At 32.1% G+C, this 20,441-nt stretch overlaps 1 protein-coding gene and 1 pseudogene across 1 annotated transcript; both read left to right on the top strand.

Annotated features, from left to right (window-relative positions):
• The first annotated feature begins 12,350 nt into the window (after positions 1-12,350).
• Positions 12,351-15,609, top strand: LOC115954231 (UPF0481 protein At3g47200-like). The gene is made up of 2 exons (XM_031072142.1): positions 12,351-12,598; positions 13,968-15,609. The coding sequence occupies exons 1-2, from the start codon at positions 12,512-12,514 to the stop codon at positions 15,345-15,347; spliced, it is 1,467 nt and encodes a 488-aa protein (XP_030928002.1). The 5' UTR covers positions 12,351-12,511; the 3' UTR covers positions 15,348-15,609.
• A 3,635-nt stretch (positions 15,610-19,244) lies between these two features.
• On the top strand, positions 19,245-20,127 carry LOC115951492 (annotated as a pseudogene).
• The last annotated feature ends 314 nt before the right edge of the window (positions 20,128-20,441 follow it).

Genomic DNA, 20,441 nt, shown 5'->3' with positions numbered 1-20,441 from the left:
GCTGAAGGGGAAGGGGAAATGAGAAAAAGATGGAATGAAACCTTAGCGGATAGAGAGGAGAGGAGACAAAAATTAGAAAAAAGCTGATCCAATGGGTCCGGGCACAGTGAAAACTGAATTTAATTTTTATTACCGTTGTGCCATCAGAAACGCCTATTCATTGTTTAAAATGTGGCCCAAGCATGTTTCAAAAAATATGTTTCAAACAGAGGTTTTTGAGCAACTATTTTCAAACAGCCCTATTTTAAACACTATCACCAAACATATTGTTTGGAATTTTGGACACTAGTGTTCAATGTTTAAACACTGAACACTGTATTTTCAAATGTCAAACCAAACAGGCTCTTATTTTTTTCTTTTTCATTTTTTAGAAAAGTGAATGATGGAGATAAATGAATAAAACGTAGGAAAAAAGGGTACTTCCCTCCTTTATGTTTAGAGTCACAATTTCTCTCGTTATCTTTGAAATCAAGCAATTGTCCATTCTATGTTTGAGAAATAAGCAAATAAGCTTGATCCGTTATTTTTTCAGTTAAATCTCACAGATCACAATGATTACAAATGTAATTAAAGAAAAGAACAATTTACTCCTTGTCTTATTCTCTTCTATGTAATGTAAGAGTAAGAAGTCAACACCGTACCGTTCTGGCCGGTATGGCCGATATTTATCTTACCGGCCGGTGAATCGGTACAGAAACACTTACATTTCGTTCCGCTTCAAATTTCAGCCAATACCGGACTGTACCGGCCTTACCGGAGAAAATCAGTTGTTTCGGCCGGTAAAGAAAAAACCAGAAAAACATACCACTAAAAAGGAAAAGAAAAAAGCCAAGAAAATGTTATCACCACCGCTTTCAGCCTTGCAACCCTCTCAGATTCTTCTTCTAGCACTGTTTTAGTCTTACAGCCTTCTTCCCGCCCCTACTTCTTCCTCTTCTTCTCCTCTGTTTTACATGTTTCTCTTGTGGGTGTACTAAAGATCTGGCTGGAAGGCATGCCAGGTTTATTCCCTCCTTGTTTTGTACGCTGACAAGTGCTCTTCTCAATGCAAAAGTTAAAAAATACTCCTATGTACTAAAAGTGAGTTCTAGGACACGTGGTTGATGGGAGGGTGTTAAGAGTTTGGAAAAAGCTTTGGATTTTGCCTTTTTCAATGTAAATGACAGCCATCAGTGTTTTTGAAATTTAAAACTTAAGCTTTTTTCTTTATTTTTTTAGTTAATTGAATTGTACTTATACAGTATGACATTTCCACTTGTTGTTCAAGAAGTGAGCCTCCCCCATCCCTAAAAAAAAAAAAAAGACTAAATACTCTTTTAGTGTTTATATTTTAGGGTCATTTCTATTTTAGTTCTTACATTTCTATTTTATCATTTTTAGTCCCTAATCCAATTAACACTTGTTATTTTAGTCCTTTCCGTCACTCAATTAACAGAAACAGCTGACGTAGCAAACGAATTGCACTGTTGACACAGTAAATACTTATATGACGAATAAAATAATAATAAAAAAGTATTTATTATTTAATAAATGCCAAGTCAGCATAAAATAATAATAAATGCCACCTCATCTATGTTAGTTTAAAATTTTAAATTTTAATTGATCAATTTAAAAAAAAAAAACAGAATTAAAAATAAAAAACACATTAATTTAGATCTAACATCCTCTTCATCAAGAACACGCACAACTCAGAAAAAATCATTAAAACCCAGAAAATCAAACACAAGAACACAAGAAAATCAAACTGAGAAATACTAGGGAAGATGCTATTTATTTTGAGGGGCAATCAAATTGAATTTCGCATGAAAAACCAAAAACTCTCTGAAAGCAAAATATCTCAAAAATTAAACGAATTCAAAAACAAAAACAAAGAAATCAAAATTTGAGTACTGAGTGGTTACCACAGATTGAGATTGGAGTTGCTTCAATCTGTACAATCTATCAAGCTCGATTTCAAGGCTCTTCTGAATCTCTCCTCTCTCTTCGACCTCCTTCATCTTCATCTCCAACAACAAGTCCCTCTCTCTCAGCATCTTCTCTGTTCTCTCTCTGTCCGACCTCAGCCTCTCCATCTTCTTCTTGATCGCGCTCAGCTCCTCCGCGAGCGACGCGTCTAAAGATTCGATCTGAGTTGGACGGTGGAGGATGTCCTCTTTGTTTGACTGGTCGATGATGCAGATCTCGATCTGAGTTTGCTTTGCTGGCTTGGTGTGTGAAGAGGAGTCGGTGACATGGTTCGCCAGAGAGTTCAACTGCTGGAGAGGTGTTTTGCCAGACTTTGGCCAAAGTTTATGGTCTCTGGCTACTGGGCACCAAGGCGTTGGCATTGGTGAACGGTGAATGAATGTGTGGGGTTTGTTTGTGGTTTGATTTTCTTGTGTTCTTGTGTTTGATTTTCTGGGTTTGTATAATTTTTTCTGGGTTGTGTTCTTCTGTGTTCTTGATGAAGAGGATGTTAGATCTAAATTAATGTGTTTTTTATTTTTAATTCTGTTTTTTTTTTTAAAAAAAATTGATCAATTAAAATTTAAAATTTTAAACTGACATGGATGAGGTGGCATTTATTATTATTTTATTATTATTTTATGCTGACTTGGCATTTATTAAATAATAAATAATTTTTTTATTATTTTATTCACCACGTAAGCATTTATTGTGTCAACAGTGCAATCCATTTGCCACGTTAGCTTTTTCTGTTAGTTGAGTGACGGAAAGGACTAAAATAACAAGCGTTAATTGGATTAGGGACTAAAAGTGATAAAATAGAAACGTAAGGACCAAAATAGAAATGACCCCAAAATATAGGGACGAAAAGAGCATTTACGCAAAAAAAAAAAAAAAAAAAAAAAAAAAAAAAAAAAAACAAGCCTTCATTTTATTTTAGCTGTCAAAAAAAAAAAAAAAAGCCTTAATTTTATTTTTATTTTTTACTTTTCATATATTTTTATATTATAAAACTACATAATTTCTTAGGAATTAATCCAAGGTAAAAAAAAAAAATTAGATCTATATATGTTCCTGAATATCTATATTATTATTATTATAATTTTACAATTACAATTACAATATTGGGTTGGGTTAGAATGTAATATATATATATATATATATATATATATAAAATTAGGGATAATTTCAAAATGGTATGTCAGTATTAATCAGTACAGAAATATTTCATACCAATGATTGTCGGGGGCCTTTTTTTGTGCGCATAGCCACGTGCCTTTGGAGGTGTGTAGCTTTGCTAGGCCCGAATTTTTTTTGGGGAGGTCAACCCGGAACTCGACATTGGACCGCATAAACCAATGGCTATCGGTGTATTTTTAAGCCTACAAAATAGATAAAACCCAAAGTTTTAGAATAATGATAATGGTTGAAATAAATAAATAATATGCTTAGCATGATAGCTTTGATTAAATGGTGAGTTGATATGTTATTATTATGTTTATTAAGATATGTCCAATATTAGAAAGTAATTAATTATGTGTCAAATGTCTAACAATGGGATGAGTCCAATAGTCCATGTCTAGTTGCAGTTCATGGTTCAAATAATATATGTCTAGCAATGGTTTATGTCCAAGTAATATATGTCCATTAGTGGTATATCAATTTATTAATATGTATATTTATTATTAGTGAGACCATGTTTATTAAATGGTGAGATAATGGTAAAATGATAATGAGTTAACATATATTCAATAATGTAATTTAAAAGATGGAGAAAACATTGACTTATCTTTTATGTTTCTGACTCCAGCCATGTAGCATCACTTTGTTCTTCATGTGATTTGTGACTCCAGCCATATAATGTTGGTGAGCTTCATAGTTTGTGGCTTTAGCCTTATAGTGTTAATGAGTTAATAAGATTCTAGCAGCATAATGACATTAGTTGAGTGGCATAATAATAATGAACAAAATATATTTGATAATATAAGTTTTAAAGTAAAATATAATGACTTATTTTCATAGTTTGGAGCTCCAGCCATAAGATAGCAGTGGACTTAGACATTTTAGCAACGTGATAGAATGAGTCCAGCGGTACAATATGATATTATGAGTCCTTCCATGATGACTTCATGATTGAAGGGGAAAAATGGGTGCAACTGGAGGGAGAGAAAGTATGTCCAGCCATGTGCATAGGTTGGTTAAGTTTATCCCCTTTCATCATACACTTAAATGACTTTCCCCATGTAATCCTCTTTTGGTTTTTTAGCCAAGTATGAATGATATTGCCTTCTATAAGAAGAGTTTTTGATTTTATAAGTTTTTGTCTTTCATAAGAAAGGGCTTTTAGTAATAAGTTCTTGGAAAAGTGTTTGATTTGTTTTAAGATGTGTGAAGATGGTAAGGAATATGTATATATTGTGAGATATGGTGTTCGTAATATGTATGAGAATTATATGTAGATACTTTATTGGACATGGATCTTGTATATGTATAATTTTTGAGACATGGAGTTTAGAGATATATGAGAAGTATGTATGGGTATTTTGTGAGGAATGTGTTTTGTAAAATAAATGAAAATATGAAATAGATAAATGAAGGTTAAATGTAGTAAAGGCTGCTGCTGGGATTGTTTTTTTTCTATTATGACATTCGTTATGTTGCTTTCTAAGAATGAAGATTTTGTATAAGAAATAAAAAATGAGATGGAGACGTATTTTTGGGCAACAAGATGATGATACTTCAGAATAATGGAGTGTGGGAAAGATGGGTAATGGGTAATGGTGTTGTAATATGTGTGTTGTGTTGTTATCTATGAAGAGAGATTTTGTAAGAGGGATGAAGAATAATATGAAGATCTTTTAGAGATACAGCAGCAAGATGAATAGAGTTTTAGAATATTGAAGATGAGAGAGGGCTAGTCTGTAATGGTGTACTCTAAGAAGAGATATTTTTGTAAGGGAGATGGAGAAGTGTAAAAATGTGTATTTTGCAGCAAAATGAGTGAAGTTTCTGCATAAAAGGGTGAGATGGATCAGAGAGGGTAGAGATCATAGAGAAAGGTCAGAGAAAGAAAGCAGAGAGAGAGCCAAGAGGCCTCTAGTGTGTAGCTTGGTCCTCTTTATATAGAGCCAAGTTATGTAACTAGATCAGAACTAGTTGAAGGGAAACTTAGCAAATCAGGAAAAAATTTTGACAAAGTAAGTGGTCTTTTGTTTTTTGGCCAAAAGAAGAAAGTTTGAGACTTAATAGTTGAAGTTATAGCTGTAACAACTGTCAATCACAGTATTACAGTTGGATGATGTCATCCGAATGACTTCATTTGCTTGGAGGAAAGTATATGGCATTAAATTCATGATTTGACTAAAGATGGTGAGATAAGTTTTATGAGATTTTTCTGGTACCATAGTTGGAGCTACTGAAGAATGTGCTGGAACTGTTTCAGCTTCTGCAGAAGTTGTTTGCAGCTTCCGCTGGAATTGTTTCAGCTTCTGCAAAAGCTATTACAGCTTCCGCTGGAGCCGTTTTTGGTGTTTTCAGATAAGTTTTCTTTTTTGGAAAATATATTTGATGAAATTTTAGAGATGTAATTATGATCTTTTTGTATCTTAACCAAATCTTGGAGAGTAAGGAGAGCATTTTAATGCTAGATATGAGATATTAATATATTTTTAGCCATGTGTTTGGAATTGATTTATATGAAAACAATGATATGATATAATTATATTTTAAAACTTATATTATATGATGAACATTAATTTTTATGTAAAGAGTATGGGGAGTTTTATTATTTTAAGTGTTATGTAAAGAGTATGGGGAGTTTTACCCGAATGTTATCTATTGCACATTGACCTGTCAGAGTTCAGGGAATTGGGGAAGGTATACCAAGCAACATGCTTCCTTTATCAACTTTGATCCACTGAAGCTTTATTGAACATATTTCTTGACCCTCCAAACCACGACTCCCAAAATTTCCCCGATAAGACTCATGAGCTTGGATCATGAGCCAAAAATGAGATGATGTGCCATGAGCTTGAACCATGGGCTTTGATGCATTTTTGTGTAAATATGGACTCTTTTGGGCTTTAAAAGAGGTTTTTCCAAAATCCATAATAATGTTGACATGGTGCGGGTTGCCAATGAAATGAAGTCATGTGGTGTGAAAAATTTGTACTCAACAATGATCAAACCGAAATAGTTTCTAGTACCGTATTGACTCCCTTGTGTAAGACTAGTAATTATTCAAAAGAAATATTTGTTTATTTCTCAAAGATAAAGGGAGAAATTGGTTGGTTTCAAGGATAAAAGGAAAATTGTGGACTACCCCAAACAATCCACTCCACACCCCCCCACACCCCCCCCCCCACAAAAAAAAAAAACTTAATACTCAAAAGAAATGTTGAAATTTTTCAACTAAAAATCGAAATAGAAAAAAAAAAATTATGCGAATATTCACGACACAGATAGCAAATAACAAAAAACAAGTAAACAATCGCTTATTCTAGCTATTAATGTCATTTTTTTACACCATCAATTAACTCCAGAGCTGGCTGGACACAACTTTTGTAACAAATTCTTTGAGAAATGAAACTTTGGGATTAATTGTTGTCTGTAGTTGTGGTTTTATTGCATAGAGGTGAATTTCTTGTAACCCCGCACCAAACTTATTTAAGTACGGACAAATTATTTCCTTGAAGAAAGTATTTTCAACACGCCATAAAGTCGAATCATGTTATTTTTATCACTGTTTTCTACTCAATCTCTTCCATACAACATATTGATCTTAGTTCTAAATGTATAATTATGTGCAAACTTGATATAGTGGTTTAAAACTGCACATTTCCAAATTAAAAATTTTTTAAGCCTCGCTATTTTCTTTCTAACCACAGTAGCTTCGAATATTGCATTTCAAGAAACTTAAAATATGCACATTTTCAAATTACAATTTTTTTTCAAAAGCAATATATATATATATATATATATATCTTTATTGTATTTTTCTTTTATGAGTGCAGTTTCCCTGTAGTTTTTATTGTTTTTATGTTTTTCTTATATGAACTTGCATATGTTTAGATATGTAAAGTCACATTTATTTTTTAAATTATTTAAATTAAACAAATTTATATATGTTTCAAAAGTATTAAAGATATTATTATACTCTAATGGTGTAATTTCTAATTTATTTAGTAAAAGATATATAGAAGGTCATATTTAATGCATAAATCTTCTACTTCTGCAAGGTCTAGGAGAAATGATTAGTAAGCAGTCCAAAATTTTCTTTTTAGAAAGGATAATTCTCTAGATTCAAACCCACGAGCTTTCTAATTTATTTAAAGACTAACATAATGTAAATTTTTGTTAGATATAACATAACATATATTAAATCATGTTAAAAGTATATAGGTTTTTTTTATATATATTTAATTTTTAAGGAAATTTAAGTACTTTGTCTATCAAATACACTTGCATTAGTAATTAGTGGTAAAAATGTTTTATTTATTTATTAAAATAACCGGTTCATGCTCGTGCACAGCTTTGTTCAACTTAAGTTATAAAACAAGTTAAATCTTCACAAAATTGTGTACACTTAATTAATTCTATTGGTATATCAATAAGTTCAAATTAAGATTCTAAATTTTTCACAAAGTTGTGTACACTTAATTAATTCTATTGGTATATCAATAAGTTCGAATTAAGATGCTAAAATTTTCAAGCTAGAGTTTCACTGCATCACATGTAACGGTGGCAAAATCAACACAAACTCATTTGCCCACCCAAACCCGCCTACTTAAATAAAATCCAAACCCATCCAATTATTAATTGGGTTAAATGGGTATTAACCCAATTAAATCCAATTAATATTAATATTAATTGAGTTTTAACTGGTACCCAATTAGACCTAAGTATGATCAAGTATCATTTCTACAAATCACCTAATTCTAAAATACCAAAAACCACTAAAAAGGCCAAAATACCCTCTAAACATAAGAAAATGACATAAATATCCCTTGTAACCTAGAAACTGACCAAAATACCCCCAAAAACCTATAAAATGATTGAAATACCCCCTAAACCTAAAAAAGACTGAAATACCCCTGAAAACTAAAAATGACCAAAATACCCCTAAACCAAAAAAATGACCAAAATAACCTTGAAACCTGAGAAATGATACCCTTGAAACTTAAGAAATGACCAAAAAAGCTCTGAAACAAAAAAAAAAAAAAAATAAATAAATGTTGAAATACCCCCTAAACCCACCCATTTGACAACCCTATTCACACTCAATAATTTTGTGTATCACATTTTACTCTATTGTCTAAAACACGAATGGTATAATATCGTTCAACTTTTTATTTTATGAAAAAGATAACCATGAATAAGATGTACAAGAACCATTTCGCTCATTCTTAATGCAAGAGATAAAAACATAAACAGTTTTATTGCAAAAGTTTATCATTCTACCTTTTATTTTATGGAAAAGATAACCGTGAATAAGAAGTACAAGAACAATTTTGCTCATTCTTGATGCAAGAGATAAAAACATAAACAGTTTTATTGCAAAAGTTTTTACGAAATTGCTATGTAGGTAAAGACTATTTCAGTGATTTCACGTGTATCACATTTTTAGTTTTTATTGTTTGGAGCACGATACATGCAGTGGGTAATTAATCTGATTAAATCTCCTGGTTTAACCAGTATATATACTATAATTAATGGTATATACCTAGTTAAAATCTTTAAATAATCTAACTATAATTCAATACCTTAACCCCAAATAGACATATTCTTAGATAAGTACCATAGCACAGAACAAAGTATATTTTTTTTGTGGCATGCAATGATAAATCATAGTCTAAGCTTCATTGCAAAAGTGTATCATAAAATTTGCAATCCAAATAAAGTCAGGAGGAAAAGCTTTTGTTCACTGTATAATAGAACAACTAGCTATATATTACAAGAGTAGCATAAAGCTAGTATAAATTAAAGCAAAGACACCAATAAAAGTATGCGTGTTTTATACCAAACCTGCTCAATAGATAAATGCATAAAGCTAGTCACCATCAGTGCTTTATTCAGAAAAGTGTACCATATATGTAATGAAGCCCTAGCAAGTTTCTTTTTTTTGGTAAACAACCGACCCAAGCAAGTTTTAGTTTCTTTTATATTTGTTTCCACATATCTGGTATTGGTAGATTAAATTTCAAGATTGCCATTTTTATCAAGTCATAAAATATAGTTAATTAAAAAAAGGTGTATATGTATTCACAACTTTTAAAGTTGACCTACATCAATTAATGTATAGTTGTGTAACTTTAAAAGTTTGTTATAGTAGTCGTGAAAATTTACACTGACACTATCCATTTTGTATTTAGTTTTTTATTCTCTCTTTACGTATCCTAATTAGGAAGAAGAAAAAGAGTGGATGGTGATTATTATGTGTGAAGAAAGAGAAACAATTAAAAAAAAAAAGGTGATAGTTTAATGAAATGTAATATAAGATAGATAGTTTGATGTGAAATTTTTTGAAAAGTGAGTATTTAAAATAGCAAAAGTAGATTTTTATGCTAAAATAAACATAAAGTTTTGCATAAACTAATGGCCCTTAGAGCACTCGCATCAGTACTTGTATAATTGGAAAAAGTATCAATTTTAGCCAACAAAACCCAAAATTCATTTACATCAGGCCATGCAAATTTATGTAAAAACATATAATTGCTACACTAACCATACTTATATATATATATATATATATATATTGGCACTATTTATTTTGTATTTAGTCTTTTAATCTTTCTTATGTATCTTGAGAAAAAAGGAAGCAAGTAAATGATGGTTGTTGTGTATAAAAAAAGAAAAAAAAATTGATATTTTAATAAAATGTAGCATATTGTAATTAGTTTGTGATCTAGATTCTAGACAGTAAGAAGTGTTTGCGGCTGCTCTTTTAATTTCAGCTGCTTGTTCTTTGTAATATCTTTGCATGTGTGTTTCAAAAACTCTTGCTTATTCATGGAAAGAAAAATTGCAACACTCCTAAATTCCTCAAGCAAAGTTTATCAAGTGTAAATCCAATTCTAGGACATGGATGAGTTGCATCGGAGGAACATTGTCATAAGACATTTATTACTTAAATTATTTTAAATTAAATAAATCAATATATGCTTTTAAAGTTTTTAAATTATTATTATATTCTAACGGTATAATTTTTAATTTACTTAATAAAACAATAAAAAGTCATATTCATCGCATGATTCTTTCACTTTTGCATGGTTGAGAAGTGTCAATTGTTTTGGAATTCAATTAAATTTGGCTTTTAACTTGGCCGCGTGACTTGGCTTTCAGAAGTGCCAATTTTTTGGGACCCAAGCTAGTCAATTGGAGTTTTTTTTTTTTTTTGAATGCGTGTAATATTTTTTTCCCTTAAACAATTTCCTTAGTACATTTGAACTCTATTCATATATCAAGGAATTTAATTTACATACTTCTTTGAAGTCCAAACTTGTTTTATTATTCAGGCTTGAGTGTTAAATGAAGCCGTGTATGGCAGCATGAGCACGAACCAAACCATTTTTTTTAACCTTTTACTAAAGTAAGCGTGGTATGCGATGCCCAACTTTCAAAATTTACGCACTTTTTCCTATAAATTATGGGTTATTCCTTCATGTTTATGCAGCAAGATTGGTATCTAATGTAGCGCGCTTTTGTGAGAATTTTCTAGATCTTATGATTCGAACCTAGCTAGTTATACGCATCAACATTTCTATGATAAATCGTGCTTCAAACAAAATAATTAAGAACATATGTGATACACGTGAAAGTCTTTATCTACCCAGCAAGTTTGGTATACATTGTTGCGATACCATACCAGTACCGGCCGTACCGGCTGGTATGTACTGTACCGGTATGTATACCGGTATCGAAACATCAACGTTTCATACTGGTTTAAATATCAGCCGTATCAGTCATGTACTGGCCATACCGGCCAATTTTGAGCAATACTGGCCGGTACCAGGCGTACCGGCCAGTACTGAAAAATGTTTTTTATTTTATTTTTTTTTTTAAGTTTTATAATTTTTGAATTTTTGTTAAGGCAGAATGATAATTTATTTGCATTAACTTATTAATATTATTTGTTTTCTTAGTATGCAATGGTAACTTTTAAGCTTTCTATTTTTTATATTGTGTTTTTAATTGTTGAATAAGAGAATTGAGGTTCAATTCCTGCCTACACCAAAAATCAATTGGTGTTTTGGTCTGGTAAAGTCTTTGATTGTTGACGTCATAGGTTGAACTCTATCCAAAAAAAAAAAAAGTACAATAATGTTTTTTTTTTTTTCCACATATATGGTACATTAAGGAATAGAAAAAACTTATATGCAGTACTTTAGGTGTTTTTCTTTAAGTTTTTCTCTTAAAATTCTGTCATGTGATTATTTAACTAAAATATACACTTTCATCCTATGAGAAAAAAAATCGCATTGCAAAATTTCAAGAAATGAATCTAAGGAACAGCACCTAAGTATTGTATCTAAGTCTTGCCCTTCAAAAATTGGACATATTTTATACCAAACTTGCTCAACAGGTGAAGGACCTAAAGTGAGTCACTGTCTATAGTTTATTCAGAAAAGTATACCACCTAAGAAATTGGACATATTTTTATACCAAACTTGCTCAACAGGTAAAGGACATAAATTAAGTGAGTCACTGTCTACAGTTTATTCACAAAAGTATACCACGTAATGAAGGCCATATGCAAGTTTCAGTCTTTTATATTTTATTTTTACATATCTGATAGATTAAATTTTAACCGGTAAAGTTTTTTCTTGCTAAATAAGATATCTGAATTTCAACAAGTGAATTGCCAAAAAAAATTATACTTACTAAATATATATGTATATATATATATATATATATATATAAATAATTTATTTATTTATTTATTTATTTAAAATTATTTTTTTTGACCTACAAAAAATTATTGAATAGCCTAACTTGAGAATCTCAAGAATTTAGGTTCAATAAAAATAGATTAATGTTATGTCTATAACATTTTTACAATAATTTCACACAAATACTAGATAGCAAGTTGTTTTTGGTTTTAAATTGAGTTTGTCATTAGATTTTATCTATCAATAACAACTTGTTACCTAAAATTTGTTGCAAAATTGTTGTAAAAATATTGTAGACATAGCATTTCGTACAAAAATAATTTTGGCCCCAAACATAATCTTTAACCCTTTAAATAAAAAATAAAAGATTAGACAACAACAAGATTAGAATTAATATTCCCAACTTTCAAATATTCGAATAGAAGTAGATGTAAGTGCTATATATATATATATATATATATATATATATCTATATGGCCCTTAACATGTTGTAGTTGGTTTGTGGTCTAGACGGTAAGGAGTGTTTGCTACAGCTCTTTTCAGCTGCTTTTCCGTTGTTGTAATTTCTTTGTATCTTTGTGTTTCAAAAATTCTTGCTCGCAAACAGAAAAAATGCAAGAGTTCTAAATTTCTCAAGCAAAGTTTCAACGTACTATCAAGTATAAATTAAACACTAGAACATGGAGCAGCTGTATCGGAGGAACATTGTCATAAGAGAAGCAGGGGAAACCAGCAGTGGTCAATCTCCAACACCAATGATACAAAAGGTCATATTCTTGCTGCGACATGATCAATACCTTGTAAAATTTCATATTCATTTCATCTTCATTCATACTTCACTATTGCACTGTTGAGGGGGAAAATTTTGTTTAATTGGGAGAAATTAATCACACCAATAGACAATAGTACTAACTCCTTATCTTTGATTTCAATAACATCTGTGTTTTTTTGTTTCCAATTTCGGTGTAGTTGAAACACAAATCCAATAACAATTCTTTCCTTTTTCACTAAAATATGACATTTTTTTTTCTTTTAAAGTACTAGATGAAGATGGGGAACCATACCAACAAAGTACAAGAAAAGTATGCGTTTTTGGTACCTTGCGTGATTGACGCAAAAGATGAGCCATAAACACTACGTTTACTGCAAAACCCTTTTTTTTTTTTTTTTTTACAAGGGGCTGTTGATTTTATATGAGTTGTTTTTGTTTTTTTTGAGAAACAAATTTATTGCAAAACTGTATAATATGAAATTTGGGAACAAGCTTTTCTTTATTGTATCATCGTTTAACTTCTCTGTTTGGGGAAAAAAATATCTGAGTAGGATTCATTTGGGACAGCTTATTTTCATTTGTTATTTTCTTCAAAAATTAAGCTTAATAAAATTACAACTACACATAAAATAAATATAATTTAAAAAAGCTATACATAAGTTATCACTAAGAGTAAGTTGGACCTGTGAGTTCCAGTTAACTTAACTGGTAAAATCTTTTATGGTTGTATAAAAGATTTGGGATTTAATCTCTACCGATACCAAAAATTGATTGGTATCTTGGTCTGATGATAAAGAACTATCATTAAGAGTTGACGCCATAAGTTGAAACTCTCTAAAATATATATATATATATATATATATATTTTATTCTAAACACACTAAAGCTAGTACAAAAGCAAAGACTTACATGAAATTAAGCATGTTAAATACCAAGCTTGCTCAATGTGGATAATTAAGACATAAAGCTAGCCATTATCAATATTTTATTCAAATTAAATGAAAGGCTTCATATATATAAAAAAAAAAAAAAAAAAAAAAAAAAAAAAGAAAAGTAAATGAAAGGCAAAGCTAGAAGCAAGTAACACTCTCTTATATATATATATTTTCTATATATCTGGCAAATTAAATTCCAAGCTTGTATGTTTATCAAGCTCTAAAATATTGCTGCTTCAGAAAAGTGTATAGTATTAAATACTAAAACAAGAACATAAATTGCTTTAGAAGAGAAAATACACCATACATCCCGTATATGTATTCTCCTTCTCGCAAGGGGTTGGACCCACACGTGTTGAGTCCACCCCATGACAAAAGAAAAGTTCGGTGAAACAAGCAGCCGCCAAGACTAACTTGTCATTGCTGCAGGGGATAAGACGCAGAGCAGTTCGTCAATGCAAATCACTGCCCTCCACGGAGTCGATGTTTAAAATTGTAATGGAGGCAGGAGAGACTGCGAAGACTAAATCTCCAAACGCAACACCAAAGATACAAACGATACAAAAGTTTGCATTCTTGCTGCGAGAGAACAAGGGTTTCAAGAAGTACTATGAGCCAAGAGCAGTATCACTTGGTCCTATCCATTATGGCAAGCCAAAATACCAGTTAGCAGAGAAGTACAAGCTTATATTGGCCTCTGAGTTCATCAAAGAAAGCGGCAAGGTTATAGACGAATTATACAAGAAGGTTGAGGAAAACATCAAGGAACTGAGGGAACACTACGAGGAGGACGCGACTAAAGACTACCCTGATAAGGCCCTCGCTTGGATTTTGTTCCTGGATGGCTGTGCAATACTTCAATACATATACTGCTTTATTACTAATAAGTTCGAAGATTTGAATATAAAACATGACTGTGCAGTCCTTGGACAACAGGATTTGTTTTTGCTGGAGAACCAACTTCCTTATCGTCTCCTGAAATGGTTGATGAAGTTGAGTGTGAAGAAAAAAGAGTTGAACGAATCTATTGATATTTTCATTAAAAACGTGTCCGATCAAAAATCAGAGGGGCATCAAGCAGAAAGCAAGAAAGGGGAGAGCCTTCATTCAAAAGAGACCCCACATGAACAAAGACTATCAATGGATGGAGAAAGGAAGCCCACCCATCTTCTCCACCTTCTGAGGATGAGTCTCTTGGATAATCCGAAAAAGGTTTCTAACAGCAGCCAAGAGAATTCAAAGAAAGATTGGCAATCTTATCGCAATGTACAGGACCTTAAAAATGCAGGGATCTGGTTGAAGCCTTGTAAAACTACCTTCTTAAATGACATTTCTTATATTAGTTCATCATGTTTCATTGGATATCTTACCATTCCTAAGATGAAAGTGGACAACTCAACAGGGCAAAAGTTCTTCAACTTGATGGCCTTTGAAATGTGTCCGGACTTCATCAACAATTATGAGATCACTTCTTATATAAGCTTTCTTAATTCACTCATGAATCATGCTGACCATGTTATGGAGCTAAGGAAAGCGGGGATACTCCAAAACTTCCTTGGCAGCGACCAAGCAGTGGCTAAAATCTTCAATGAGCTTGGCACCAACTTGGTTCCAAACCCCAATATATATTCAGATGTAAGAGCAGACATCGACAAGCATCATCAAACATTGAAGAGTCGAATGTTTCGATTCTATCATGACTATTTCGATAGCCCCTGGTCGATTCCAGCCTTTTTTGGCATATTATTAGAGCTTGTTTTAACTGGCATCCAAACTTGGTTCTCAGTCAAGCCAACTTCACGCAGCTAGAGGTAACTTATCCGTAGTAACTAGTATCTTAATGAAAAACAGATTACTGAAAAATTTGTTGTGCTTTTGTTGCGTGCATGGATTCTTATACCTCTTATACACTGGTTTCCAAATAAATGGTACCTGAAGAGTTTCTTCGGTCTTTTCCAATGACACTAGGCATGGGATGCCTAAGGAACATCGAGAGCCATGTCATGCACTTTTTCTTGCTTTAATCTTGTGAGTCTAAATAAGTCAAGAGATGTATGTGATTTCTTAAATTAAGCTTGTCTGAGACAGATAAGAGTTGGATTGTGTCATAAGTAGTATTTCTTTCTTATTTCACAATTGCTACAGTTGTTGAGTGATTGAAAGAGTGAAAAGAGAAAAGTAAAAGAAAATATTCGTTATAGTTCAGCTGATAGCTTACATCCACAAGGAAAAGCCCTTAACAACTTCATCTTTGCTATTTTCTTTTCTTTTTTATAGATGAAATAAATTTTCAATCTATGTCATTCACTTCATTATAATTGCTCGATTTTTATCATCCGAACAAGACATCAATTGATTTTTAATGAAGACGGGCTTCAAATCTATTGGTTTTTTGGTATAAATATATTTTGAACCCTAAATCTTTTATTTGATAATACAATATTTTATTATTAGAACTAATTAACACCCACAATTCAAGTTATATTATAATGAATCTAATGTAAAATTTATATACTAGAGAATTCTAGCCTAATTCTAGACAAACCTAAGATTAGTGTCATTGTTGTAAAGAACATGGGCCTAAAATATATATGGGCCTCTTGCGCTATAATATCTCTCTCACCCCCCACCCCCCCATCCTTAAACTTAAGATGAATCCTTGAGTCTATGAAATCTTGAACGTATAATACGACCAGTTTGTAAACACGCAAAACAGACATCAACAATAGCAAACAGACGTTGTTGATAAGGGCTAATTTTTTTAATTTTTTTTTAGCAGAAAAAATAGTAAACTTTATTTATATAGAATCTCTTTATACAATAGGAAAGAGAAAAAAGACATTTAACTAAACAATAACCTTCTCTTTCTTTTTTGAAGCACTAGCCAAAACTAGAATAACACGATTGCATCGTAAAGGAAAAATTAAAAAAAATATAATCAAATCAAAACTATCTCTAATGAAATTAATGTCTTCAAAGATCCAAGCGACCTCTAGTGAGCAAATTCTATCAAAGTTTAAAAGATCAACAAGTTCAGCAAGGTTACACTCTTTCTTCAACTTTTAAGACTGATGCTAAGACAGAATTGTAAAAGCTATTCTCACTAAAGAAGTCGCTGTACAAATGGAGTTCAAAGTCTTCTCCACACGAACACATGATGCAGCAAACACTTCACCTCTGTAGTTTCGTATAAGGAGACCAAAACCCACTGAATTTGCTCTTTTTTTTTTTTTTTTCCTGTGTGCGTGTGTGAAATAGCCAAGTTCAATTTGTAAATTGAATCAGATTGGGGAGGATTCCATTTAGCTGCTGAAGAGTTAACCATTTGACCATTCTTTTGATGTACCTCCAGAAACTCCATTCTAGACAGATTAGCCCGTGTCTATAAGTCTTTGTGAGAAGGGAGTTTGTTATCAAAAACCAACTTGTTTAGGTAGCTCCATATCATCCAACAAGCCATGTAGAAAGTCTCAAAATCTGAGGAAGGTAGTTTCTTCAAAACAACTTCCATTGCATCAATGAAATTGATATGAGAAGGTAGCCTACAATCATTCCAGAGAGGAGAGGAGATTGCCGCCAAACGGCTTGGGCAAATAAACACTCCAAAAATAAGTGGGCACGTCTCAGCTTCATCAACACAGAGGACACAAGAAAATGAGTTTGAAATCTTTCCATCAAAAAGTTTGGTGCGTGTTGGAAAACTATCATTTCAAGCTCTCCAAACAAATGTCTTGACATTGCAAAACTTTGTGAAAAGTCCAATTTTCTCTTCAATCTCGCAAAGCCATCTATATCCAGGCGAGTTTCAGATAAAACAGAACTTTGGGACCTTCCTCGCTCGCCAAACAGCGGAGCTCCTGTACTGCCTCATGGATCCCAAGCCCTCGGCAGTTGAGACTTAAAATTCTCATGTTGGAGTAAGGGGGGGTGGAGGAATACCAAGATCTCAATGACTTTTTCTTTTTCTTTTTAGACAAGTGAATGAACGAAATGGATGTATAAAACTTATTACTTAAAAGAAATGTTAAATTATTTCAGTGAGAAATCCAAATGGTATTATTTATATATATATAAAGTCATATGGATTCTCATAGGTCTAGCATACAACCACTTATCCTTGTTGACATTCTATTTTGCTACCGATGAAAATTCAATGTCAATTAAGATAGACTTGAGCATACAATTAATGTTAATTGATTTTAACGGGTCCTTGATAAGAAAAATTTTAATCAATTAAAAAAATTAATTTTCATTGGTCCAAAGCAAAGAAAAAAAAAAAAAAAAAAGCCATGCATACGTATCACGTGATAGTTTCTCAAAAAAAAAAAAAAAAATTAAAAAAAATCACATGTGGTAGCAACTTAAATGATAATTAGGGATTTACAATTATTAAATTTGTTTCTTCTTAGAAAAACTAAAAAAATTTCTTTTCTAAATAAATCTTTACCAACGCATAATTGCCATACACCCATATCCAATCAAAACCCCTAACCAAGTTTTGATCTTATTGCAAAAATGTACTATACCATATCAAACTTGCTATGCGTAAATATACTATAATAAACTGAACATGAAAATGAGTTAGATTTTGTATATCAAATACCAGGCTCACTTTTTTATTTATTTATTCTTTTAATACCAGGCTCACCTTAGTAAATGGTGGAAATAGGTAAAATAAAATAAACTGGTTCGTTGCTCATGCACACAGCTTAATCAAACTTGAGTTATAAAACAAGTTAAGACTTCACAAAATTGTGTACATTTGATTAGTTCTAGTGGTATATGAATAAGTTCTAATAATGACTCTAAATTCTTCAAGCAAGAGAGTTTCAATACGTCACAATCAATCTTTCGTGCATCACATTTATCTCCTATTGTCTGAAGCACGAATAGCATAATATCGTTCTACCCTTTTTTCTGAGAAAGATAACCGTGAATAAGAAAAAAGAAAAAAGAAAAAGAAAAAAAAGAGCAGTTTTACTTATTCTTGATACCATGCTTGCTGCAAGAGATAGAAACATAAACAGTAATTTTATTGCAAAAGTTCATACGAAACTTGATACGTTGGTAAAGACTATTTCACGTGTATCACACTTTTACTTTTTGGAAGTTTTAGTTCTTTGAACTTCGAAGCACGATACAGTGCGTAATTAATCTGATTGAACCTTCGAGTTTATCTGTACAATACAATCTAATAAAATAATGTACACACTGCAAATTAAAATTCTTGAAAAATGTATTAAAAAATTTCGGAAAAAATTATTCTAAGAGTCAAATCGACTCTTGATAATCTTCGAATTTTATACCATTAAAAAAGAAATTTTGAAAGCTTCTGTGGCCCTCAAAATATTTTTTTTTTATTGCATGCAAAGATAAATCATAAAGACTAGGCTTCATTGCGAAAGCGTATCATAAAATTTGCAATCTAAATATAGTCAGGAGGAAAAGCTTTTTTTCACTGTATCATAGAACAACCAGTGATAAACAAGTTTCAATTTATTTTTTATTTTTTACACATATCTTGTAGATTTCATTCATAGCTTGTTATGTTTATTCATCATTATGTTATATTTGCTTTAGGGAAGTTTCTATATTCAAATAAGAGCAACAGTCGTAAATTCCTGACGCTAAAGTTTATACGTAGTAAATACAAGGTAGGAAAGCAGACTTAGAATATTCAATTGCCTTCTTTGCTGCAAACTTGCCATGGCCGGAATTTCCGGAAGAGAAGCCGGTGAAACAAGCAGCCGCATCACTGGTGCCCATACGAACATCTTTTTAAGCGAAGCTACTACCCTGGAGGAAAATATTAAAACAGTAATGGAGGCAAGAAAAAATGTGACACCATCCCCAACACCAAAGATACAAAAGGTTATATTCTTGCTGCGAGATAACGAGGATTTCTTCCAGAAGCACTATGAGCCAAGAGCAGTATCACTCGGTCCTATCCATCATCGTAATAAGAAGTACAAGCTAGGAGAGAAGTACAAGCTTGTGTTGACATATGAGTTCGTTAACGGTAGCGAAGAGAAGATAAGTGAATTTTACAAGAAAATTGAAGAGAATATCAATGAACTGAAGAAGTGCTTCGAAAAGGAAGTGATTGAAGACTATGATGATGAAGAACTCATTTGGTTGTTGTTGGTGGACGGCTGTGCAACACTGCAATATATACTGCGCAGCTAACCACAAGTTCAAAGATTTGAAGATAAAAACCGACAGTGTAGCCTTTACCCAACAGGATTTGTTTTTGCTAGAGAACCAGCTTCCCTATTGTTTGCTCAAATGGTTGATGAACTGGAGTGGGAATGAATTAGTGTTGAAGGAATCGATTGAAACTTACATTGATGGGCACGTTAAGGTAAGACAACCGGAGGATCAGCCACTAATTCTCAGTTGCGCATGGCTGAGTTCGTTATCATGGAATTGGTCGCATGAATCAGAAAATGAGAAAAAAAAACAAAGAGGCCAGTCATCAAATTGCTGCGCATGCTTAAGAGGAAAGGGGCAACAACATTCAGAAACTGAGAAAGAAAAAAGCGATCAGTGGATGTACATGAAGATCCCATCCATCTCCTCGATCTTTTGAGGACATGTCTCTTGCATAAGCATCCGCAAATCCAGCCAAAGAAATCAAATGGCGAAATGGAAATTTGGCAATCCTTTCGCAATGTGCAGGAGCTTCGAGCAGCAGGTATTCATGTGGAACGCAGTAAAAAGAAAAGTAGTTGCTTGAGTGACATATCTTTTACTACACTCGGTTTTTTGGGTTTGGGGTACCTTTGGCTCCCTCCATTAATTGTGGATGTTAGAAATACTAAATAATTGTATTGTATTTCATCAAAATAAAAGAATATACACGAGTGCTTTTATATAGGAGGCATATGAGTGCAGTACAAATAA

The sequence above is a fragment of the Quercus lobata genome, chromosome 7, assembly GCF_001633185.2.
Source record: "Quercus lobata isolate SW786 chromosome 7, ValleyOak3.0 Primary Assembly, whole genome shotgun sequence".
Classification (NCBI taxonomy): Eukaryota; Viridiplantae; Streptophyta; class Magnoliopsida; order Fagales; family Fagaceae; genus Quercus; species Quercus lobata.
This window is presented reverse-complemented; position numbering and strand designations above follow the sequence as displayed.

What these genes read in the sequence shown, in the direction of transcription:
- LOC115954231 (XM_031072142.1), top strand. Translation starts at nt 12,512, where the DNA reads ATGGAGCAGCTGTATCGGAGGAACATTGTCATAAGAGAAGCAGGGGAA. An exon ending in CAACACCAATGATACAAAAG is followed by an intron (nt 12,599 to 13,967) that starts GTCATATTCTTG and finishes TCATTGCTGCAG; the next exon opens with GGGATAAGACGCAGAGCAGT.